The sequence below is a fragment of the Scyliorhinus torazame genome, chromosome 15, assembly GCF_047496885.1.
Source record: "Scyliorhinus torazame isolate Kashiwa2021f chromosome 15, sScyTor2.1, whole genome shotgun sequence".
Classification (NCBI taxonomy): Eukaryota; Metazoa; Chordata; class Chondrichthyes; order Carcharhiniformes; family Scyliorhinidae; genus Scyliorhinus; species Scyliorhinus torazame.
In genome coordinates, this window is record NC_092721.1 from 169,925,767 (window position 1) to 169,951,685 (window position 25,919).

The 25,919-nt window shown below is 44.9% G+C and overlaps 1 protein-coding gene across 1 annotated transcript; it reads left to right on the plus strand.

The window, feature by feature from the left end:
• Nucleotides 1-1,278: 1,278 nt before the first annotated feature.
• On the plus strand, nt 1,279-25,295 carry LOC140391976 (cytoskeleton-associated protein 2-like). The gene is made up of 9 exons (XM_072477082.1): nt 1,279-1,440; nt 1,582-1,672; nt 8,235-8,301; nt 13,429-14,420; nt 16,929-17,124; nt 17,603-17,773; nt 19,273-19,345; nt 22,601-23,144; nt 23,431-25,295. Exons 1-9 carry the CDS (start codon nt 1,389-1,391, stop codon nt 23,651-23,653), a joined length of 2,409 nt encoding a protein of 802 aa, XP_072333183.1. The 5' UTR covers nt 1,279-1,388; the 3' UTR covers nt 23,654-25,295.
• Nucleotides 25,296-25,919: the final 624 nt, after the last annotated feature.

Genomic DNA, 25,919 nt, shown 5'->3' on the forward strand with positions numbered 1-25,919 from the left:
TTGTACTGCTTGGTGGGCTGCTCGTTCGCATTAAGGCTTGATGCCTTGTTTTTCAAACTTTTTTTGCCGAGGACCCATTTGTACCAAGCGGCCATCTTTCGGGACCCACGCTGGCCGACCTTCGTGACCCACCATTTTCTCTTACCTTTAATGCGAGAGGTGAGCCTGGGTTTATATCCTACAGTCCAGAGTAGTGAAGAATGAGAAATGATCTCATTGAAACAGGCACTATTCTCTCAGGATCCTACAGAGCAGATGCAGGATGTAACTTTTCCTCCCATGGTTGGTTTACAGCCTGGGGGTATAGTCTGCAAATTACAATGCAACGTTTTTAGACATAGATGAGGAGCAATTACTTAACTCAAAGTATTGTGAATCTTTTTAATCTCTAAAATTCACACATGCAGGCTCACACATTGAGCATATTCAAGACAGATTACAGAAGACTGCAGGAAGACTGAATTGCTTTTTTTTTAAGCTCCTGGGCCAGCCTGCTGACGTCAGGAGGCGGTGTTTCTCTCTGGGCTCCGGGCATGCGCACTGATGAGCGGGCACGCCTGCATTTTTAAAACCGGTTGCGGCCGTTATTTTAAAAAATCCAGCTGCTGCGGCTGTTGCACCTGAATTCACGAGATCGGGAATGCCACGATATATGGCTCCGCGACCCTCCCAACACCACCCCACTTTGAAAATGCCTGCTCTAGTTGAAACTGCGATCCAGTTCATGTGCCAATCTGAAGACAAGCAGCTCCTACTGGCAGAGCCCACAACTCCCTGCACTACCTGTTTGGTCTGTGCCCACCGTTTTTGAACGTGGGGCTTTTCTCATAACGCAGGCCAGCAAAATGCGCTCTGGCCGAAGCTTCTAGTTGTCACATTCAGACAACACCACCGGGGTCCAAACAGACTTGGGAGGGGAGAGAGGCTCAATATCATTAACATATCTCATGTGGTTAAAACATCAAATCCACAGGAACGCTTGCAAATCAGAGTGGGCACGCCTGCAATAGGGATGCATCGCGCGTTATTAAATCGGGAGAGGGGTAGTATTAGGGCATCACGCGCGTAACGTTCCATTCTTGGCAACACCGCGTTCCATTTTCGAACTCGCTGAAATGTCCAACCAAACGCGCCTGCGCAGTTTCAGCACATTGTTGCTATTTCGGCCGGCATTCTGCGCATGCCCGCAGCTCACCCACTGAGGTGAGGCCAAGAAGGTCTCAGGCTACCGGATTGGCCAGTTTGAGCCAGCACAGCGAGGAGGGGCGGGAGCGGCGCAGCCAATCATAGGAGTGGAGCGAAAATCAAACGGAAAACCGACTCAGCCGGGAGAGCAACAAACGGCAGAGAGCCGGAGTGAGAGATTCCGTCTACTAAACTCACTCAACATGACACCAGTCCCCACTCCTCGGACCCTGGAGAAACCGCTGTCTTATGAAGGTTGGTACTACCGCCGAGCGAGTTGTAAACTGACCCCGGGGGTTGGAAATGAGTCCCTGGCCGTTTTAACTTGATCACTTGTGCTGACGATTGTTATAAATGCCTTTCACTGACGGTCTGCTTCATTCCCTCTTCCCGAAGAACAAAAGCGCAAGAAATTAGAAGACTACGTTCAGAGGAAGAAGTCAGCCAACAATGTGGCAATCCAAGCCAGGAGCCGTTTGGAGAGCAGGTGTGATGGTGACCTTACCCTTAGTCAAACTGTTCGTGAAAACGCTGACAGAGTCATCCAGACTCGCAACGTTAGCTCCCTTCTCCCTCCCCCTCCACAGAGGCTGTCAGACCTCGTGAGGCTGTCCAGTATTTTCTGGTTTTTGTTTCAGCTTCTAGCGTCCGCAGTCATATTCGTTTTATCCTTATGTTCGCAAAGTCATCATACTCCTCTTCTGTCTAAACTCTCGACATTTCCAAGGGAGGCCAGTTGGATCTGCCCCACAGCATAAGATGATGGGGGCGGGGTCAGGTCTGTAAAATAACAGACGTTAAATATTTCTAATTAATACAAATACAGTAAGAAGTCTTACAACACCAGGTTAAAGTCCAACAGGTTTGTTTCAAACGCTAGCTTTCGGAGCAGTGCTCCTTCCTCAGGTGAATGGAGACGTCTGTTCCAGAAACATATGTTTTTCCATTCACCTGAGGAAGGAGCAGTGCTCCGAAAGCTAGTGTTTGAAACAAACCTGTTGGACTTTAACCTGGTGTTGTAAGACTTCTTACTGTGCACACTCCAGTCCAACGCCGGCATCTCCACATCATTCATACAAATAGACACTAGATTGTGGGAATGACTGGTGGAGTGTTGGAAGATAGGCTCTAACTATGGTATGTTTAAGCAATGTTTAAAGATTTATTAGTAAATCTTTGCATTTATTGATCTGGACCATTTCCTCAGACTGTTAAACCATCTCAATCCTTTTCCCAACTGTACTACATGTCAATCTGTCTATCTTAGGTCTTCAAATCTATAGCATCGATATCTGAACTATCACAGCCTGCCTTTTCTCTTTAGAGATACTATGTATGGGGTGGCACGGTATCACAGTGGTTAGCACTGCTGCTTCACAGCGCCAAGGTTTCCGGTTAGATTCCTGGCTTGAGTCCCTGTCTGTGCAGAGTTCTCTCTGTGTCTGTGTGGGTTTCCTCCGGGTGCTCCGGTTTCCTCCCACAAGTCCCGAAAGATGTGCTTGTTAGGTGAATTGGACATTCTGAATTCGCCCTCAGTTCAGTGTACCTGAACAGGGGAGTGTGGCGACTAGGGGATTTTCACAGTAACTTCATTGCAGTGTTAATGTAAGCCTACTTGTGACAATAATAAAAAAGGATTAAAGATTATTTCCAGCATAGAATTATAGAATTGTTATATCACCGAGCGACCATTCACCCTCTTGTGTCCATGCTGAGTCTCTGCAGCACAACATAGCCTCACACCCTTGCTGTTTCACTATAGGCCTGCAAATCTTTTCAGATAATTATTCAATCGCTTTTTGAAAGCCACAATTGAATCCGCCTCCACAGATTCTGGTTGTGCCTTCCAGATCATAAACCATGTTTAAAATTATTTTATTTTCCTCATTTAGTTCTTTTGTTCATATTAATCCTTAATCAAAATCTTTCTGCCAATGGGAACAGTTTCTATTTACTCTGTCCAGTCACCTCATGATTTTTAACGCCCAGCAACCCTCTCTTCTCAACTTTCTCTTGAGAACAGTCCTAATTTCTCCAATCTATCCCACGTAACTGAAGTCTCTCATCCCTGGAACCATTCTTCCAAGTCTTCTTTACTCTAAAGTTTACAATATAAAGTTTCGGAACCCATATGCTCCTTAAACTGCATTCTTGCCCTTCACTATCACCTTCAATGATTTGTGCACGTGTTTTTAATTGTCTCTCCTCATTTTTTAAGCCAAAATGCATCGCGTCACACTTCCCTGCATTAGGCTTACCATATGTCCACCCATTCCACCAGCCTGTCTGTCCTCTTGTCGTCAACTTGAACTTCAGCAATGCTTTTGATAAAGTCCCACATGGGAGACTGATAGCGAAGGTAAGAGCCCATGGGATCCAAGGAAATTTGGCATATTGGATCCAGAATTGGCTGAGTGGCAGGAAGCAGAGGATGATGGTCGAGGGGTGTTTTTCTGTCTGAAAGCCTCTGGCCAGTGGGGGCAGAGAATCGGAGTACTACAGTGCAGAAGAGGCCCTTCAGCCGATCGACTCTGCACCGACGCATGAAAGGCCCTGACCCGCCCACCTAACCCCACTTGCCAGCACTTGGCCCATAGCCTTGAATGTTATGGCGGGCCAAGTACTCATCCAGATACTTTTTAAAGGATGTGAGGCAACCCACCTCTACCACCCTTCCAGGCAATGCATTCCAGATCATCACCACTCTGACCTGTGCAAAACCGTTCCAGTGGTTGTGTTGGTTTGCGTAAACTGCTTTTTTTTCTCCTCAGATGAGAAATTTAGGGTGGGGGAAAGAAGTGGTTCGTCGTTGGATTTCCATGCCGGGTGGGATATACATTACAATATACTTTAATGATCTGGAAGAAGGTACTGAAGGCACTGTTGCTAAGTTTGCAGATGATACAAAGATCTGTAGATGGCCAGGTAGTATTGAGTAAGCAAGGGGGCTGCAGAAGGACTTGGACAAGCTAGGAGAGTGGGCAATGAAGTGGCAAATGAAATACAATGTGGTGAAGTGTGAGGTTATGCACTTTGGAAGGAGGAATCTCGGCATACAATATTTTCTAAATGGGGAAATGCTTCGGAAAGCAGAAGCATAGAGGGACTTGGGAGTCCTTGTTCACGATTCTCTTAAGGTTAATGTGCAGGTTCAGTCGGCAGTTAAGAAGGGAAATGCAATGTTAGCATTCATGTCAAGAGGGCTAGAATACAAGAATGTATGTCTGAGTCTGTATAAGGCTCTGGTCAGACCCCATTTGGAGTATTGTGAGCAGTTTTGGGCCCCATAACTAAGGAAGGATGTGCTGGTCTTGGAAAGGGTCCAGAAAAGGTTCACAAGAATGATCCCTGGAATGAAGAACTTGTCGTATGAGGAACGTTTGAGGACTCTGGGTCTGCACTCGTTGAAGTTTAGAAGGATGAGAGGGGATCTTATTGAAACGTACAAGATACTGTGATGCCTGGATAGAGTGGACGTGGAGCGGATGTTTCCACTTGTAGGAAAAACTAGAACCAGAGGACACCATCTCAGATTAAAGGGACGATCCTTTAAAACAGGGATTTCTTCAGCCAGAGGGTGGTTAATCTGTGGAACTCTTTTCTGCAGAAGGCTGTGGAGGCCAATTCACTGAGTGTCTTTAAGACAGAGATAGATAAGTTCTTGATTAATAAGGGGATCAGGGGTTATGGGAATGAGAAAATATCAGCAATGATTGAATGGCGGAGCAGACTTGATGGGCCGAGTGGCCTAATTCTGCTCCTATATCTTATGGTCTTATGGATGATAACCGGTTAAACAAGATCCCTGTTAATATGGTTAACGTAAAGTACTGTTCTTGTTACTGTCATGGGACACTGGGGAGGTACCAGATAGCACCCAATTTGTAATACCGCCTCAACTCAAACCTACATGGAAGATAAGATAAAACCCTTTAAAGATGCCATCAGTTTAAACATTGTGACTTCAGGTCACGATAGTCAATTAAATGTGCATTGAAATGTGGATCAAGATCTGCAGAGAAGTGAGACGATGGCGTGTAGAAAAGCACTACAGAGCACTCCGTGCCATTGGCGTTCAGGATTTCCATTAGGTCTTGTGTGCTATTAAGAATTTGGAAAATGAAGTTCTCCAATCCTGGCACATTCCTCTCATCACAGTTTACTTTCAGTGCTCTGGCTGTTTGAGAGATTTGCCATCTTTAGAAGGACGGGGAGAAGCTTGAGGTATGGATAATGAAGACGTTTTAATGCTTTTACTAATTTAATAATAAGTGTGGATTTAAATTTGACGCATTTTAATAATATCAATGATTTTAATGTACAGGAGCGAGAGGAAGAGGAGGAAATCCCCACAGAGGCTAGGTAGCGGGAGGTAATAGAAATAATAGGGATGTTATTGGCTTAATCCTTGTGTGGATTTTAGATGTCTTTTATGTTTGTTAGTGTTTAATTCCATCACAAATTTTAGGAAACACATTGGACTAGCACATAAAGTTTCAAATTGATAGTTCAGTGTGGAAAATGTAAAAAGGAAGTAAAATACCAGCCCATAGCCTAGGTGTAAAGTGAATTCATAACTCCTGCTACTAGATTGGAATTTTCATGTAGTGTATGCAATATGGAATTTAGAACTAAACAGTGGGCTGAGTCAACACAAGGAAGTTAGGAATAGGAAAATACTTACTGCTACAAGTAAAAATGGGCCTACCAGGCTATCAATATAGGAAGGAAGAGGTGATGTTTCTTTTACAGTTAGAGGAAAAATTTGAAGGGCAGAAGAATATAGAAATTAAAGTTTCAAGCTCAAAAGCTAATAAGCAAATATTAGATAAGAGGTGGACGGTAGAATTTCGTAAACTGAAGGACAAGATGAATAACAAGGAACTGGATAACACTGATGAGGTTAATAGTGCTAATAATAGTTGAGAATATGGAAGACATTGGAGATGAAAGTGTTGTAGATACTAACAGTCGCGGCAGGGATAGGAGTGATGATGATGGGAAGAGAAATGTTGGTTCGAGAGTTGATGAGGCAGTTATAATTAATCATGCTGAGAAGAGGGACTTAACTAAGTTTGCAGATAGCATTTTGGACCTAGTGAAACAGGGTAAAAAGAGTAAGAATAGGGCTAAAATACGTGAGTATAATGAAGATTCTTTCATTGTTGTATTAGGAGTGAGATTAGAAAGGATGGAGGAAGGATAAGTAGTAATAAAAAGGTAAAAAATTGGAAGAAAAGAGGGATTAAGAGTTATTCTGGGGCTGTTTAAAAGAAGAACTATTCAGAAATTTATGAGAATAGAAGATTTATATAAGAAGACATAGAAACATTAGCTCATCAATTAATGGGTGGGCCGAAACATCACGAATGTTCCCTAGATATAATAGAATTAGAAAACTACTTTAGGACCAAATTGGTGACGTGTAATATAAAAGCAGATATTAATAAATGTGCTTACAGGAAGAAATTAGGTAATAATCCTTATTAGTGTCGCAAGGAGGCTTACATTAACACTGCAAGGAAGTTACTGTGAAAATCCCCCAGTTGCCACACTCCAGCGCCTGTTCAGGTACACAAAAGGAAAATTCAGAATGTCCAATTCACCAAACAAGCATATCTTTCAGGATTCGAGGAAACTGGAGCACCCGGAGGAAACCCACACAGACACTGGGAGAACGTGCAGACTCCGCACGGACAGTGACCCAAGCTGGGAATCAAACACGAGTCCCGAGCGCTGTGAAGCAACAGTGTTAACCACTATGCTACCGTGCCGATAATGGAAAAACTAATAGAACCAATTGGAGATCGAGGTTTTGGAAGTAATTAGCCAATTTAAAAATGAAACGGCCCGAGGATTAGATAGGGTAACTATTACGGGAGGTGAATAAGGTCTGCACAATTGGGTTAAAATCTAGATTATCTTTGATTTCATGGATGAGAATCTCTGGTTCACCAGCCGCCTGTTTCTCAGCCGCGCACCATTCACTGACAGCAAGATTCTCTCTTCCCTCCGCTTGTCAATGGGATTTCCCATTGCAAGCACCACCCCATGCTGCTTCAAAACCTGCTGGTGGGCGCGCGCTCCCGGTGGGGATAGTGAATTGCAATGACCATAGAATCCCTGCCCCTTCGTCCTCTTTGTTTAATCTCTCACTTCCTTTCGTTAGGGTACGGTTTCATGATTGCCATGCTGTAATGGAATTACTGGGGGCCAGTGCAGCTCAGTTGGCTGGACAGGTCACTTGTGATGCACTGATTCTTACGGCACTCCACTAGTTACCGCCTGCCAGTTGCCGAATTCAGCAATTGATCTGTCCCCAGTTTGGATTTACTGAGTTAATTTAGCCATTCTGAGGAAGATATGAAAATGTGGCTTGTTACAATGATGGAGACGTGCCGTTTTCAATGGATGAAATGGAAATTACTACATGGAAACAGGCTGGTCAGTCCAAGTACATGTGTTCATCCTCCCCACAACAAATGGCCTTAATCCCTTCCTACCCTCTTTCCCGTATCCCTTCATTTCCCCCTCCTTCAGTTACCTATCTAACCTATTCTTAAATGTTGACATTTTCTGAAATCGTGCCTATCATTCCATTAACAGCATTCCACTGACATCTTATCCTCTCTGCCCTGTTGTAACAATCTCCAGCTTTGGTCCTTGTTTTTCTTTCCAGATCTATGATGTGGAGGTAATGAATTTGCATCCAAACCAGTACAGTAGTATGATATGAGCAGCATCTGATTTGTTGGTTCTATAAAAGCGGCCTTCACAAGTACATGTGGCCCACTGATGTGATCTGGTTCACCCCTGACTTAATGAGCAGCTGTTTGTAATTGCAAATTTTATAACCTCTCCCCTCATGATGGTGTCTTGTTATTGTGATGTCATAACAGTGAAAATATCTTTTAAAAATATATAAATATCCCCATACAAATGTTATTTCTGAATGCTAATGATACCAATACATGCTTTTCTTTGTTAACTAACTGATTTCAATGAGAAGATGCCTTGCTGAATATACTGATCACGTTCTATTTTTGAAGGGTGTACCTGAGAGACAAGACAAACTTTGAGAAACTTCAGGCTTCTAAATGGCAGACAGAAGCAAAGGTGGGTACAGAAGGAAAATGTAGATTGCCTTTTTGGAAGGTAGAAGTTGTGTTCTGTAGCTACTACGTTCAAAAGGTTTACGTTGATAGTTTTACGGGAATACGTTTCGATGGTCATTTGACTAGTCCGATGAAATCTCTTGTACCCACCAGAGGAGGTGTCAGAGTTGGAGTGTCAGCCTAGATTGTGGTTTGGACCATACTCCTGCAGTTTACAACTTTTGACATTCCCTTTTTAAAAAAAAAAAAATTTATTCTACATTTTCACATTTTCCTTCAAAAATTTACACCCCACCCACAAACAGTAAATGGTAACAAATACAAAATCAATCCCCTTAACAATACCAATGATCCCATCCTCCCACCACCCCAAACAACGGCCCACCTGTCAATATATGCATCCAATAAACCAAACCCTCCCACGGTGGAAACAAAAAGAAAAAGGAGTCCGGGACCGCCCATGGTCACCATTTACCTATAGATTATCATAGAATTTACAGCGCAGAAGGAGGCCATTCGGCCCATCGAGCCCGCACCAGCTCCTGGAAAGAGCACCCTACCCAAGGTCAACACCCACACCCTATCCCCATAACCCAGCAACCCCACCCAACACTAAGGGCCCCCCCCCCCTACACTCAACACCATCCAGCCTCTGAAAGAGTACCGTACATGATACCCAAGAGTTGTAACCCCCCCCCCCACCCAAGTCTCCAGCTCCTCCCGTCCACTGCCTCTTGTAAAACTCCTCCCAACCTCGGTTCCTTCCCCCCAACTTTCCACCCCGGCTAGACCACTTGGACCCTGTTCTGCCAGGCTCCGATGGCCGCAGCCCCTCCCCCCACCTCACTCCCGTTCACAAGCCGGCTTAAACCGGCCAGTGTGGAGACCCCCGCCCGGGTCCCTTTCCCTCTTGCCCGGCCCTAGGAAAGCCCAGAGATCCCCTTTTAGAACACAAACCCCGCATATCCATCTACACCCCAAAGAGCCCTCATTTCGAGTGAAAGTCCCATCACTTCCCTTGTCCAAATATATATACAACATTGGCTCCTTTAGCCCCTACACCCGCGCGCAGTGAAACAAAAAAGAAGAAAATACAGTCATGAGGTTACATCGGCACATGGCCATTTCTCAATTTGTCAGTTCTGTCACAGTCCTTCTGCCTTCGCAAACTTCTCCGCTGCTTCCTCCGTTCCAAAATCAAAGTCCTTGAGCTTATAAGTCACCCTCAGCTTCGCTGGATATATAATGCCGCACTGCACCTTGCTAATGTACAGTGCCCTCTTCACCCGGTTGAAGGCAGCCCGCCTCCTTGCCAGCTCCACCGTAAAGTCCTGGTATGCACGTATGCCAGCTCCAGCCCACTGCACCACCCGCTTCTGCTTGGCCACCTCAGGACCTTCTCCTTCGCACTGTACCTACGGAAGCACAGAGTCACTGCCCTTGGCGGCTGACTCGCCTTTGGTACAGGCCTCCATGACCGATGAGCCCGATCCAGTTCATATCGGGAGGGATCCTCCCCCTCCCCCAATAGCTTTGCCAGCATCGCGGCAAAATACTCAGTCGGCTTCGGTCCTTCAACTCCTTCGGGCAGCCCCACAATCCTCAAATTCTGTCACCTGGATCTGTTTTCCAGGTCTTCCATTTTTCCTCGCAGATCCTTGTTAATGTCCATCACCTTCCGCATCTCCTTCCCCATCGAGGCAAGTTGATCACCGTGCTGCAATAACGTCTCCTCCACTTCCTTCAGCGCCTCCTTGCTCTCGCACCTCCGCCACTGCGCTCGCCACCGCCGTCATCACCGGGGAAATCGCCTCCTCCACCAACGCACTCAAAACCTCCCTCATCTCCTTCCTCACCGTCTCCATCCATTGCGCAAACTGCTTTTCGAATTCCACAGCCATCGCCTTAGTTATTCCTTCAGCCATAAGCACTGCGGCTTCCCCTGGTGCTCCAGCCTCCATTTTCTTTACTGACCCCGCGGTGACCTTTCCACTCCCCAACGGACTTTCAGCAGCTTTTTTCACGGCCGTTTTTTTGCTGGTCTTCGACATTCTTCTCCTCTGTGCTGTCTCCCGACTTTTACTGCCTTCGCTGGCCCTAGGACCGGGCGTTAACCCCCGACAATGCTGTTCCCGAACGGGGGCCCTCCAACACGCGGCTGCCTCCCGCCCGCCGTCACCGGAAGTCAACTTTTGACATTCCCAATATTAGTTTGCGAGGAATATTAGTATGTTAAAAATCTAAATGATAGTTTGAACATTATTTTTATTTAATACATGTACAAACAGAACTCGAGATGAAAATTGCACGGTACTGAGGACAAATTCAGGTTTATGACCTTCTGACATATTGGAACTGTCAGCAGTTTATGTGGTGAGACCACACCTGGAGTAACGTGTGCAATTTTGGTCTCCTTGCCCAAGGGAGGATATACTTCCCTCGGGAGGGAATGCAATCAAGGTTTGCTAGACGATTCCAGGGATGAGCGGATAGTTGCATGAGGAGAGGTTGTGTCGAATAGGCCTAGATTCCCAACAATTTAGAAAAGTGGGAGATGTTCTCATTGAAACAAAATTCTTAAAGGGCTTAATGCAATAGATGCTGGAAGGATGTTTTCCCTATCTGGGGAGTCTTGAAGAAGGGGTCACAGTCTTATTCAGCAATTCGCCATTGAGGACTGAGAAGTTTATTTAACTCTTGAGGGTGTAGATCCTTATAATTCCCTACTCCTCTGAACTGTGGATGTTTATGATGTGGAGATGCCGGCGTTGGACTGGGGTGAGCACAGTAAGAAGTCTTACAACACCAGGTTAAAATTCAACAGATTTGTTTCGAATCACTAGCTTTCGGAGCACTGCTCCTTCCTCAGGTGAATGAAGAGGAAAAAGGGATAATCACAGGTTAAAGAGGTGTCAACTGTATCAAGCCAGAACAGTTGGTAGGATTTCGCAAGGCCAGATGGTGGGGGGTGAATGTAATGCGACATGAATCCCAGGTCCCGGTTGAGGCCGTACTCATGTATAACTTGGCTATAAGTTTCTGCTCGGCGATTCTGTGTTGTCACGCGTCCTGAACGCCGCCTTGGAGAATGCTTACCCGAAGATCAGAGGCTGAATGCCCTTGACTGCTGAAGTGTTCCCCAACTGGAAGGGAACATTCCTGCCTGCCAGTTGTGGCAGCGTCTGCATGGTCTCGCCAATGTACCACGCTTCGGGACATCCTTTCTTGCAGCTTATGAGATAGACAACGTTGGCCGAGTCGCACGAGTATGTACCGTGTACCTGGTGGGTGGTGTTCTCACGCGTAATGGTGGTATCCATGTCTATGATCTGGCACATCTTGCAGAGATTGCCATGGTAGGGTTGTGTGGTATCGTGGTCACTATTCTGAAGGCTGGGTAGTTTGCTGCAAACAATGATTTGTTTGAGGTTGCGCAATTGTTTGAAGGGATCCCCACACCCCCACTACTTGCTTTCAAACAACCGCGCAACCTCAAACAAACCATTGTTTGCAGCAAACTACCCAGCCTTCAGAATAGTGACCACGACACCACACAACCCTGCCATGACAATCTGCAAGACGTGCCGGATCATCGACATGGGTACCACCATTACACGTGAGAACACCACCCACCAGAGGAAGGTGCAGTGCTCCGAAAGTTAGTGATTCGAAACCAACCTGTTGGGCTTTAACCTGGTGTTGTAAGACTTCTTACTGTGACTGTTTAGTCATTGGTATTGATAGTATTTTATGATGGGGATGGGGTGAAATAAAGAATATGGGGATATGACAGGAGATGGATTAGCCCTGATTGTTAATGAATTGAAAGGCAGAATAGCCTGCTCCTGCTGTTTCTTACATTCTTGCAACTGTAAACACAGACCTTCAACAGTGTATTAATTTTTTAAATCATTACATCAACTGGCTACAAGAATGTGTCGAAGGATTTCCAAGTTCTGTTTCATACACTTGCTTCCTTCCAATGAAAAGTAATGAACCATAAGATAACAAAAATTGATGAAGGTGTCGGCTAAATTTAAAAATAAAAATCATGGGCGGCATTCTGCGGGAATCGGCGGGACGGGCAACTCCGGCGCCGAGGGGTGGCGTGAACCACTCCGGCGTCGGGCCGCCCCAAAGGTGTGGTATCCTCCGCACCTTCAGGGGCTAGGCCGGCGCCGGGGTGCTTTGCGCCACGCTGTCCGTCGGGGAAGGGGCTTGGCGCCACGCTTAACCGGCGCCGAAGGGCCTCCGCCGGCCGGCACGAGATGGCGCATGCATGGGAGCGCCAGCTTGTGCTGGCATCATCCCAGCGCATGCGCAGGGGGGGGTTCATCTCCGGGTCGGCCATGGCGGAGGACCACAGCGGCCGACGCGGAAGAATGGAGTGCCCCCACGGCACAGGCCCGCCGGTGGACCCTGATTGCGGGCCAGGCCACCGTGGAGGCACCTCCCGGGGCTGCATGGACCCCGGAGGCTGCCCACGCAGCCACGTCCCGCTGGTAAGTACCAGGTCTAATTTACGCGGCCGGGCCGACCTAATAACGGGCGGCCACTCGGCCCATCGCGGGCCAGAGAATCGTCCGGGGGGGGGGGGGGGGAGCCGCTACCAGCGGCCGCCAACCGACGTGGCACAATTCCCGTCCCCACCAAATCCCCGGTGCAGAAGAATTCGGCAGGGGCGGGATTCACGCCGCCCCCCTGCCGATTCTCCGACCCGGCGGGGGGTCGGAGAATCCCACAACATGGGTCTACTGAGAAATATCTGAATAAATTAGGCAAAGACAGATTGCGACACTGGACAACTAATGGTAAAAATAATTGGATATCTCCATCTGGTTTTGCTTCCCACCCACAGTTTTAAAAGCTAATTTTCAAGTAATAGGGAAAATATATTTTACTTGGAGTAATAGTGCATCTATTTAACTGGGGAAACACCTGTTGGTTTAAGGTGCTTCTTCAGCGAGGCTCCTGTGAATGTCCAGCAATATGGGCCTGGGCAGCTCAGTCTGTGCCAGCGACAATGATGGATATATAGAGGAGGGAAATGGAAATGCAAAGGGATGGGGGACATGGTAATGTATTTAAAATAAAACAGTAACATATTTGTTTACTGATTCCTTTTTAGGTATCTGGAGGGGCAAAAATTGAGTCAAACGAAACTATTCAAAATATACTGGTGCAAAATAAAATCCTATCCCTCTCCTCTACTCCATCTAAATCCATGTTATCAACGCAAAGGGCAAACCTGTTTATTGAGAATACTAATTCGGCTACTAGTGAAACTGAAATGCCTGGTGAGCAAATCGTGCAACCTGAGCAACTACTAGCATCTGCCCAAGAAAACAGTTTGAAAGTAGAACAAAAATTGAGTGGAAATAGCAGTGTAGCTATTGACAAAACCCAAGTACCCGGCCAACAAAGTGTTGAATCCAAGAAATTGCCATTTGACCAAAAGAAGCATTCTGACATGGAACAAAAAGCAAAACTGAAGAGTCCACCAAAAGTGCAGAAAGTCACCCTCAGCCAGTCCTTTCTCGCAGTCAAAAATGAGCGAGCTAGATTAATGAGCACTGCAAAGAACAATAAACCAAAGCCACCTAATTCTACTTTTAAGAAGCCTGTGCCAGGTTCGTTTCGTGGCAAGATTGTAGAATCTAAAGTCCAGTCCTTTCGGCCAGGTTCTCATCAAAAGGAGAGGAAACCGGAGAAGTCGGATCCCGGGATGCATGCCTCTGGTGCAGCGACACACAATACAGAGTCCAGAGGCACGTTGCACAAGCCTAGGCCAAATGGAGTGGAAAATATGCATCCTGTTAGAAGGACATTAAATGTCATGTCCCACAGCAAACAAAAGAGTTTAACTGCAGCTCCTGGCCTCAGGACTGCAAGCAGCCAGAAACCACTCGAAACCGATGTGCTAAATATAAAAATAGATTTTAAAACATCGGGCAACGGCGACGCCGCAATTGTGGCAACCCAAACAATAAGTGCGAAGAAAACTATTGCACCATTCCCAAACTCTTCCAAGAGCGCACCTGCAAGACACCCAGCATGGAAGCTTTCAGCAGTTGGCAACAACAAACCCATGAAACAAAAAGGGTTCATGGAAGAAAAAAGGTAAATTTTATCCTGATCATTGTCAGGGTGTAGCATCTGGCAATCCTGTTCAGTTGTTGCTATAATTGATGCTATGAACATGGGAACAGGAGTAGGCCATTCAGCCCATCGAGCCTGCTCCACCATTCAGTGAATTCCAAAGGTTCACAGCCCTCTAAAGAAATTTCTCCTGATCTTAGTCCTAAATGGCACCTCCCTTATTTTGAAACTGTGACCCTGATTCTAGACTCCCCAACAAAGGGAAACCTCTTGCCTGCATCTACCCTGTCTATTCAAAGAACAAACAGAAAAGTACAGCACAGGAACAGGCCCTACGTCCCTCTAAGCCTGTGCCCTAACTAAAAACAAAACCTTCTGCCCTTTCTCAGTCTGTATCCCTCTATTTTGTCCCTATTCATGTATCCATCCAGATGCCTCTTAAATGTTGCTAATGTTTCTGCTTCCACCACATCCTCTGGCAGCGGGTTCCAGGCACCCACCACTCTGTGTGGAAAAATCTCCCTTAAGCATCCCCCTCTCACCTTGAACCTGTGCCCCCTTGTAACTTGACACTTCCACCCTTGGAAAAAGCCTCTGACTATCCACCCTGTCTGTCTATGCCTCTCATAATTTTGTAGACCTCTATTAGGTCTACCCTCGGCTGCCGTCGTTCCAGTGAAAACAATCCTAGTTTATTCAACCTCTCATCATAACCAACACCCTCGAGACCAGGCAACATCCTGGTGAACCTTCTTTGCACTCTGTCCAAAGCTTCCATTTAAGTATATTCCTTTAAGTATTTTGTAGGAATCAATGAGATCACGGGCGAAATTCTCCCCAAACGGCACGATGTCCGCCGAATGCTCCGCATCTTTGGGGGCCGAGCCCCAACATTGAGGGACTAGGCCGGCGCCGGAGGGATTTCCGCCCCGCCAGCTGGCGGAAACGGCCTTTGTTGCCCCGGCAGCTGGCGCGGAAATGACATGTCGGGGCGGCGCGGGAGCGTCAGCGGCCGCTGACAGTTTCCCGCGCATGCGCAGTGGGGAGAGTCTCTTCTTCCTCCGCCATGGTGGAGACCGTTGCGGAGGCGGAAGGGAAAGAGTGCCCCTACGGCACAGGCCAGCCCGCGGATCGGTGGGCCCCGATCGCGGGCCAGGCCACCGTGGGGGCACCCCCCGGGGCCAGATCGCCCCGCGCGCCCCCCCCCCCCCCCCCCCCGGAGTCCGCCCACGCCGCCTTGTCCCGCCGGTAAATAGGTGCTTTAATTTAAGCCAGCGGGACAGGCAATTTATCGGCGGTACTTCGGCCCATCCGGGCCGGAGAATCGAGCGGGGGGGGGGCCGCCAACCGGCGTGGCCCGATTCCCACCCCGCCCAATCTCCGGTGCCGGAGACTTCGGCAACCGGCGGGGGCGGGATTCTCAGCGGCCAACGGCCATTCTCCGACCCCCCAGCGGAGACGCCCCTCGTCTCATTCTTTGAAACTAAGAGAGTACAGACCCAGTTTGCCCCATCTCTCCATAAGACAGTCCTGCCATGCTTGTTACAAGTCTGGCAAACCTCTTTTACGTTCCCTCTATCTCAATAATATCCTTTTCTGAGGTAAGGGAACCAAAGCTGCACACTGTACTCCAGGTGCCGTCTAACCAAGCTCCTATACAATTGAAGCAAAACCTCACTACTCCTGTTCTCATATCCTCTTGTGATAAAGACTAGCATTCCCAATAGCTAGCTGCACCTACATGCTGGCCTTCAGTGACCTATGGCAAGGAAAAGCACAGGAATTTTAAAAATTCTTACAATGGAAGTGGATGTCACCGGCTAGGCCGCCATTTTTATTGCCCATTCCTAATTTCAAAGAGGTGAATGTCATTTTTCCTTTTGTATTCGGACAATTCCCAAATTAAATTGTGTATAAACCTTAGGGCAGCACGGTGGTGCAGTGGTTAGCACGTGGATGCCTCACGGCACCGAGGAGCTGGGTTCGATCCCGGCCCTGGGTCACTGTCCATGTGGAGTTTGCACTTCTCCCGTGTTTGTGTGGGTTTCGCCCCCACAACCCAAACATGTGCAGGGTAGGTGGATAGGTCATGCTAAATTGCCCCTTAATTGGAAAAAATGAATTGGGCGCTCTAAATTTTTTTTTTAATTGTGTATAAACCTGCATCATGTTCTCAACCCTATCACTTTCCTTTAAAACACAGCTCACATTTATTTTAATAGTTTAAGCTGAAGAATTGTTGCAAATTAGTTAAAGTTTGCCTACCATTTGGGGAAAGTGTTCAACTGAAATTGCTGCTCATTTGTTTGAGCTTTGGTATATTTTTCCTGGACAAAAACCATTTAAATATTTAACAAGCGTTGCAAGTCAAATTGTTTAGGCAGTGAAGAAATATATTTACAAGCTGTTTTTTATTGTTTACTGTTGTGGGTATTGCTTTTTATATATTAGCACAAAATCTTGCAGTACCAAAGGTTTGATGGCTTCAGTTTATATACTTTGATTTGTTCAACATATTTTGTCCTGAAGTGGAGCACAACCAGCATCATCGACAGCATCGAAGGGAAAATTAACAAAAAGACCAACAACATCCTTGCAGAGGAAGAAAGTTGAGGAGGAACCGGTGAAATCACTTTGGACGACAATTGTTGAGGAGGAAAACCAGAGTGAGCTCGAGAGCAAAATCAACCAGACTCTTTCTGAGTGTCTGAAACGGATTCATGAGGTAAAATTGCTTCTAGTTCCTTAAAGAAACTAAGTAATGGATTTTGAGAGTGAAAACAAGCTGAAGATCTGACAAACAGAGGAAAGTATTGAGTGAGGTAAGAGACAAAAGTTTGTGTACTGATAGAAATAGTCATCCAGGCCCAGCTTCCTTGTAATAGCATCATATGAGAAAGCTTCCTTGTTTTTTTAAAAAAAAGGATTCCAATTTCACTTGAATTCCTTTGTGCTTCCAAGAGATTAAGGTTTCCATTTCTCCTTCGATTGTAATTTTTCAAGATATTAGATGGTTCAAGGAGTTTGGACATCCAGTCAGTTTGTTTGCCGTTCAGTCCAATGCAGAAAGTTCCTCCAGTATAATTTCCAGGGAAAAGGGAAGCATGAGTTTGTGGTTTTTATTTGCTTTCTGGGCCGGCCAATCCATGAAGTGGATCCAAGGAAGTGGATTTTGCAGATCTGAATTTTTATTGTCTCTTCAGGGTTGCCCGAGTGAAGATTGTTTTCAGACTCTTCAGACTTTCATTGAGAGCGTTCCAAAGGCGAAAAAGTTTGCAAGGTACTGGATCTGTCTCGCACAACTTGAACAGCGCAAAGGATCTGTCCATGATGTCATGACTATTTATGAACAAGCTATTAAGATTGGGGCACAGGTACTGATGACTTTGGCTATCTCTTGCCTTATTTCTCTATACTCCTGAAAACTAGGTTAGAAATGGAATATTTCATTTTAATTAGACACAAAGTTATGACAGACACATTGGAAAAATGTTAGTTTTGTCCAAGGTTTGTGCATTCTACTTTTTACAGTACCAGCCAATTAAATTTTTTCTGCTATATTATAATTCCTGCTCTTTAATCCTCTGTCATGCTGTTTAAATATGTGTTGTGACAAAATAAGGCCGATTTCTATCTGGTCTTGGCATGATTGTGATTCCCTTTAACTTGATTACATGTCTTTATAAGTCGGGTATAGTCGTGCTTCACATACTGCAGTAAGTCCTTTGACAATCTCCAGATATCTCCAAAGAACTGTAGAATTGAGGTGAAGAGCCGAATCACATTTGAACAAAAACAGCGCAGTTATGTGTAGGGCTGGGAGGTCCTTTTGAACGGAGTAAATTTAAAGCAAACATGCCTCTGCAACTAATGGGGACATTCTTACAGTGAACTAGTGAAGTGATTTACTTTAAGGTTTGAGGGCACAGTTGGGCAAATAAGCTCCTTCGGTTAGAGAAGAAAATAATGCTGTCTAATTTCAACATCTTTGCATTTAATTGGATTCAAACTGCAAATTGGAAATTGTGCTAAAAGCACTCAAATGTGACTCTTGTTAGTACAGTTGATTAATTCAAACAATGAATTGTAACAGTTTACTTTTGTTCACATACATAATTAACATGAACTGCACATTTGTTCAGTTTTTCAATCTGAAACAAGGTTGTCAAACTATAAAAGCAAAGGATTAATCCAATAGATCAGTAATTTGTAAAAAAAAAAAAAAAAGACTGAGATGCATTCAACTTTTAGGAAGCCAAGACGTACCTATGGGAATAATGTAAAATGCAGGGCAAAGCCATGATATTTGCAGCATTGTTTATGCCAACGGTTTATCCTAAGAAGGGTTATTTCTATTGTAGCTGAATAGCAATAATGCATTTCTTCCCTTGCAATTGGAAATTATCTTTCCTTGGCCTTACAATAGGCTTGGGCTCTATTAGTGCATTTAAAATTGGACCCAAGGAGTCAGCATTGCTAGCAATTGGGAGAGACCTGCGCAAGGCCAAATGCTGATGTGCATGTCGGTCTGCTCCTCTTTTTGTATGCCCAGAAGTATTGCTGAGGCAAGAAAGCTTGCATGACAACCTACAATTGAGTTACTGGTAGCAGGAAAATTGTATTTGTTGTACCTTTTGTATTGGACATTTGGTTTGCAAGTTTTTAAATGAAGTGACTTTCTCTTGATCTCCATGCATCATCTGCAGCAGATTGTCTTGGGTCGCTGCAAGATTTGCACAACGACTGAGGCATGACTGATATCTATTTCTCTTTTTAATGTGTTGATCCAGTCATATTAATTATTATTGCAGGGTTTTCGTCATTAATCATAAAGTATTTTTTTGGTAATGGTTTAGTTCTCTTTGTTTTTCAGCCTGCAGAGGAGTTGCGTAACACACTTGCAGATATTTTGAAAAACACCAAGACTCCCAAGAAACCTCATGATGGTGAGTTGCCACCTTCCCCCTCTTTTCTGTATAGGGTGGCACGGTAGCACAGTGGTTAGCACTGTTGCGCCAGGGACCGCGTTCAATTCCCGGCTTGGGTCATTGTCTGTATGGAGTCTGCACGTTCTCCCCATGTCTGCATGGGTTTCCTCCGGGTGCTCCGGTTTTCTCCCACAAGTCCCAAAAGATGTGCTTGTTAGGTGAATCGGACATTCTGAATTAACCCTCCGTGTACTTGAACAGGCACCGAAGTGTGGCGACCAGGGGATTTTCACAGTAACTTCATTGCAGTGTCAATGTAAGCTTACTAGTGACACTAATAAATATGATTATTATTGAGTGTTAGCAATAAGTAGTCTGAGAGACACTTACTAGCAAGTCAATTGTGGCCCTCTCTGACACATGTGTATGTACATTTTCCACCTGGAATAAAGATAAGTGTTCAGGAGTGGGAGATGTTAGGTGGGTGTAGGTCTTTTTACCTGGATTCCTTTTGTCAGCTATGGTTCTGTTGGGTAGCACTCTCTCCTCTAAGTCAGACACTTGCTTGTCTGCACATCCCACTCCAGGATATGAGTATAATAATCATGACTGGAAACTATTGCAGTACTGAGGAAATGCTGCACAATTGAATGAGATGTTAAACTGAGGCCCGGTCTGTCCTCTCAGCTGGCTGTATGTTTCATAGGAGAGAAGGAAAGTTTATCCCCAGTGTGGTGGCCAATATCTGATCATTATCATCTTTCCTCTGTGCAAATTGGAGGGCACATTTTCAATGCTCAAAAATACTTCATTCGCTGTAAAGCATCCTCGAGGCGATGCATAGTCATGAAAGGCACTATATAAATGCAAGTCTTCTCTTCGCAACTAATTTCTGACTTCTGTTTAAGTACAACTCAGTTGGACACACCGGCCGTTGAGCCATTATAGGAACCAACAATTTATTTTATATAAATTATTGGAATAACTCTCCCCAGAAGTATATGCCACTGCAGTTCTCAAATCAGTTGTTTGTAGTGTTGCACCCCATCTCCTTTACTTTTGATTATTCTGAGAATGCTGCTGTACTGTGTGGGGACAGGAGGAACTTGGGAATTCATCTGTATCGATCTTTGAAGGTGGCAGGATTTATTGGCAAAGCATGTAGGATCGTGGGATTCATGAATAGGGACATTGATTATAAAAACAGGGATGGTATGCTGAGTGTTTTGTGATGAATGTAAGAAATTGTTATATACATTCTATTTTATATCTGTTGCAGTCGGTAACACAGTGGTTAGCTCTGTTGCTTCATACACTAGGGACCTGGGTTCGATTCCCGGCTTGGGTCACTGTCTGTGCGGAGTCTGCACGTTCTCCTTGTCTCTGCATAGGTTTCCTCCAGGCGCTCTGGTTTCTTCCCACAAGTCCCGGAAGACGTGCTTGTGAGGTGAATTGGACATTCTGAATTTTTCCTCCGTGTACCCGAACAGGTGCCATGGTGTGGCGACTATGGGGCTTTTCACAGTAACTTCATTGCAGTGTTAATGTAAGCCTACTTGTGACACTAATAAAATGAGGGGCGACACGGTAGTACAGTGGGTAGCACTGTTGCTTCACCGTGCCAGGGACCCGGGTTTGATTCCTGGTTTGGGTCCCTGTCTGTGCGGAGTCTGCACGCTCTCCCTATGTCTGTATGTGTTTCCTCCGGGTGCTCCGGTTTCTTCCCGCAAGTCCCGAAAGACGTGCTTGCCAGGTGAGTTGGACATTCTGAATTATCCCTCAGTGTACCCAAACAGGCGCCAAATTGCGGCGACTAGGAGATTTTCACAGTAACTTCATTGCGGTGTTAATGTAAGCCTACATGTGACACTAATAAACATTATTATTTTATGTCTGTTGTAGTAATGTTAATAAAAACCTGTGTAACGGTATATATTTGTTGCAATAATATTATTAAAGACCCTAGGTTAAGGTACCCAGACTGTGTCAGCTAAAGCTGTAATGAAGGTGTCATAAGACTGGGGTAATCATTCATTCCAGCCACTTAGGTACAGATAAAGGGCTAATGGAATAGTGTTTATATTTTGGATGGCTCCCTGAGATAAGATTCACTTGGCGTTGAAGAGTCTGTTTCTCCTCTCCAAAACGAGACCTGGGAACACTGGCCTGCTTAAAGGCATATCCCAATTATGGGTCCACAGACCAGAAATAATAAAATAAATGGGAACAAAGGAAATGAACAGGATGGACTTTTACAACACAAATTTAAGGTTTTATGGCAAGAGATGCAGGGGAATTGAGAGATTTTTCTTTTGTTTACAGTCAGTGGTAATTGCCTGGAGGGGAGCCGGTTTAGCTCAGCTGGCTGGACAGTTGGTTTGTGATGCAGAGCAAGGCCAACGGCACTGGTTCAATTCCCGTATCGGCTGAGGTTATTCATGAAGGCTCCGCCTTCTCAACCTTGCCCATCACCCGAGGTGTGGCAATCCATAGGTTAAAAAATCACCACCCCTCAAAGCAGCCTACAGTCAACTGGGACTATGGCAACTTTACGAATGGCCTGGAACTCGTTGCCCACAGGAGTGGTGGGAATGGAGAAAATTTACTATTTCAAAAGGAAATTTGATGAGCACTTGAAGGAAGTAAATTGCAGGTAAATTGCAGGGTTATAAGATTAAGAGGGAGAATGGGACTGACTGAATTAATCCATGGAGAGCCAGCATAGATTCTGGGCCAACTAACCTCTGGGTGACTGGCTTGCTTTCCTTAAATTCTCTTTGAATGCCAGCATTCTCATTTCTTTATTTTTTTGTCTTTTTTTAAGACTCTCTTTTATAAGATGCCTTTGGAACTAAATTCCTTAGTTCGCATCATCCTCCAAGATTTGCGCACTGACTAAATTATAGCATATTATGCTCATAATAAATAGGCCTTTGTGAAGGTCCCTTTTCTTGTACCGTGGTAATCCACAAATGAATTTCTGATTACAGTGATAATTATTCCAGGGATTGCAAAAAAAAAAAAAAGTTTTAAAATGTGTTTGTAGGATGACCACTAACTTTGGTTGTGTTTTCTTCACCTGAGAAAGGGATGGATACTGAAACTGAATGGGTTAACTTTGTTTGAGAGGAGACCGATAGCAAATTTAGAGCGTTGTATGCTTCAGATTAGACAGGATTAAGTGGAAAGTTCTTGTTTTTAAATTATGCAAAGTTTAAGAAACTCCATGCAACATTACTGCAAGTTTGTGATGTACTCTTTGTCTCTCCATAGGAACAAGTAAAACTGACCGTGATGGAGCACAGAAAGATCCCAAACTGGCAACTTATTGCGCGAGTGAACAGGAAGAAAGAGGAGCGGTGGTCCTTGAAGATAATGAAGGGAAGACTTCTCAAGAGGAAAATGTGAACTGTACAAATGATAAAAAGGGTCTCCCTCTCGACCTGCAAGAAATATGTATTGCTGCAACTGGTCAACTTTCCAGAGAGAATGAAGGTGATCTGGCGATCGTTCCCTGTAATGAAGGAGCTGACCTGACAGCGGATGGACAGCAACTTCACACAAAGCAAAAAGTGCAGCCCACAACAGGGGAACAGCAATCTCCTTCTGTGGAGCGTGTGGCAGATGAAGCTGATGGTAAAGAGGGTTTTGAGGTGGAGACCAAAGAAAATGATGGTGAAGGTACTTGTGAGATAGAAATCATTAAAGCTGAAAACATGAAGACCCCATTGAGGCAAATACTGACACCGAGTAAAATAGAAAATAGAGGATCATCTGTTAAGTATAGTGTGAGAGCAACACCTAGTAGTATTCATTGGTAAGTAAGTTCTTGTTTGTGGCTGCTATTTAAAAAAAGAAACAAAAGCGAGTAATTCTGCTGCTTATATTTTGGAAATAGTTCCAGGGGATGCTTAGCAATGCTTTGCAGGATTGGCCAAGTGTTTGACTAGTTCAGCTCTGTGAAAATACTTGAAACTTATTATTTTATTCTCCTCTTATTCAGTTACTTACACCGACTGGAATATTTAAAAATCATATTGACTTTGCAACTGGTGATTTTAGTACTGTTCATCTTCTAACCCATTGAATCTTCTCTCCTACAGTCCCAAAAGTGCAGTTCAGATGGAGATGAAAAACTCTGTGATCAATGATTTGAAGTTTCTGACGCCTGTCAGACGTTCCCGACGCATTGAACATGTGTCTTCCCAACTGCCATTGATGCTGCAGGACCATGATCCCTGTGTTTCGTCATTGGAGGATCTGAAAAATTTGGGAGAGGGATCTACTGCCTTCTCATTCAGAATGAATAGTGCTCTACCAGAATGAGACAACATTTCAAATGAATAATATGGATTTTCTGCTAACTTTAAATTAAATGCACCTTATGTTCCAAAACACCATTTAGTCCGAATACGATGCACTATCCTTCTGCATAATCTTTTCCTTGCCATTTCTAAACACTCATGACTTGCTTTTTATACTTCCTTTAACATAAAGCATCACAAGTTGTTCTTTACAAATGCTAAAAACAGATTTTGACACACAGCAATATTTTGGCCGGATGACCAACAATGTTTTAAGGAGTTGAGGGCCGAGGCAGCTGAAGCCACCGCCACCAGTCGTGCAGTGAAGAAAAGAGTGCTCGGGGCCGGAGTTATGTAAAAGAGCTTTGGTGCACTGTAGTTCACCGAAGTGCTAGGATTTGAAACCACAACCAGATTGTCGAATGCTATGGCTATTCTTGCCTTCGAGCTGAAGGTATCTGATAGTCAAACTTTGCTTCATTTTTTTTGAAGAAAAAAACGTGTTTTTTTTAAATGGCAAACAATTTGACCCTCTTCTTACCTCATTTCCCCCCCCCCCCCCCCCCCCACACACACAAAAGAGGGTGGGATTTTCCCCAAAACTGACAGTCATCTCAATTTGTGTGAATCAGATCGCAATCTTCACGCGCTTGGTCATTTGTTTGGAGGGAGGTGTATTTTGCACAGACTTTGAGGGGGCTGGGGCAAAACAAACTGCGCCCTGATCTCGAAGGTAAATGATAGGCACCCTCCCCCAAAACACGGGCATCTGGGTGACCTGACACCGCCCACCTTTCCACCCCGAAGAGAGCAACAACACTCTGTTATGAGGGTCACAAAAGGCTCGTCCTGCCCCTGGCAATGTAAATCGGGCAGTGCCACACCACCACCGGGGGTTATACTGGTCCCGGCCTCCCTCGCGTGGTCATCATCTCTGGTCTCTAGTGATTCATGGCAGCCTCATGTCGTGAATTGCAGCAGTTTAAAACTGATCCTGGTTATTTAAATTTATGCTAATCCGGTTCATGCTCAACAGGGGCATGAACCAGATTACGTCTGCTGGGAACGCCCAAGAACTTCGCGAGCTGTTTGGCGCAAATCCTGTTTCGGGGCTCTCCCAGTATTTTCCTGACAGTGACGCAATGTGTTTGGAAAACTGACCCACAGTCTTCACCAGATTTAATGGTCATCTGTAATCTCTAAAATAAAAAATGCGCTATCTAGCCACAAGCTATTGCATAGGAGACTGGGTGGGTGGATGTATGTCTGTGGGACAGTCATGGGTAAGTAATAAAACTAATTTAAGAGTTTTTTTTTAAAAACTGATTAATCTCAGTCCAGGAATTGACCTGGAGTGAACACTAATTGAAGAAAAACATTTGTCTTCTCAGACGTAATAGTAATTTCTTTAAAAGTGATGTTTTGCTTTTTAAAGTTGTCTTTTTACTTGTGGAATAATGTATGTAATATTTTTCCACTTTAATAAAACCATGAATTTCTCTAGATGGTTAATACTCATTACAAGCTTGCAAAGTAACAATCCAAATGAACCTTTCACCCTCGAATAAAAATGTTGCTTTGGCTTAGTATATTGGATATCATTCTTTCTTTTATTGTTTGTTTGTATGTATTGTACTTGTTTTCATTAAATAGTTATTCTGTTACTCTTTTGGATGAAGAATTTTCTTTTGAGTTCACTTAGATATTTAGCTGATATTTGTGCAAAATGTGGAAGTACTTTTTCTGTTTTCCACCCCCCCCCCCCATTCCAACTTGGTTCGGTCCAATAAAACCCTAAATGAAATAACCATTGGTCCTGGGTAAATGTGTTACAGGGGAGTCACCGCAAGCTCATTCTACGGGCAGTGTATGCACCAGGAATTGCAGTGCCAATCAATTGGACCACAGAGAAAATGAGATCCATCAAATTGCCCCTGTTTGGTTGTATACCATAAGACATAGGAGTGGAAGTAAGGCCATTCGGCCCATCGAGTCCACTCCACCATTCAATCATGGCTGATTTCAACTCCATTTACCCGCTCTCTCTCCATAGCCCTTAATTCCTCGAGAAATCAAGAATTTATCAACTTCTGTCTTAAAGGCACTCAACGTCCTGGCCTCCACTGCCCTCTGTGGCAATGAATTCCACAGATCCACCACTCTCTGGCTGAAGAAATTTCTCCTCATCTCTGTTCTAAAGTGACTCCCTTTTATTCTAAGGCTGTGCCCCCGGGTCCTAGTCTCCCCTGCTAATGGAAACAACTTCCCTACGTCCACCCTATCTAAGC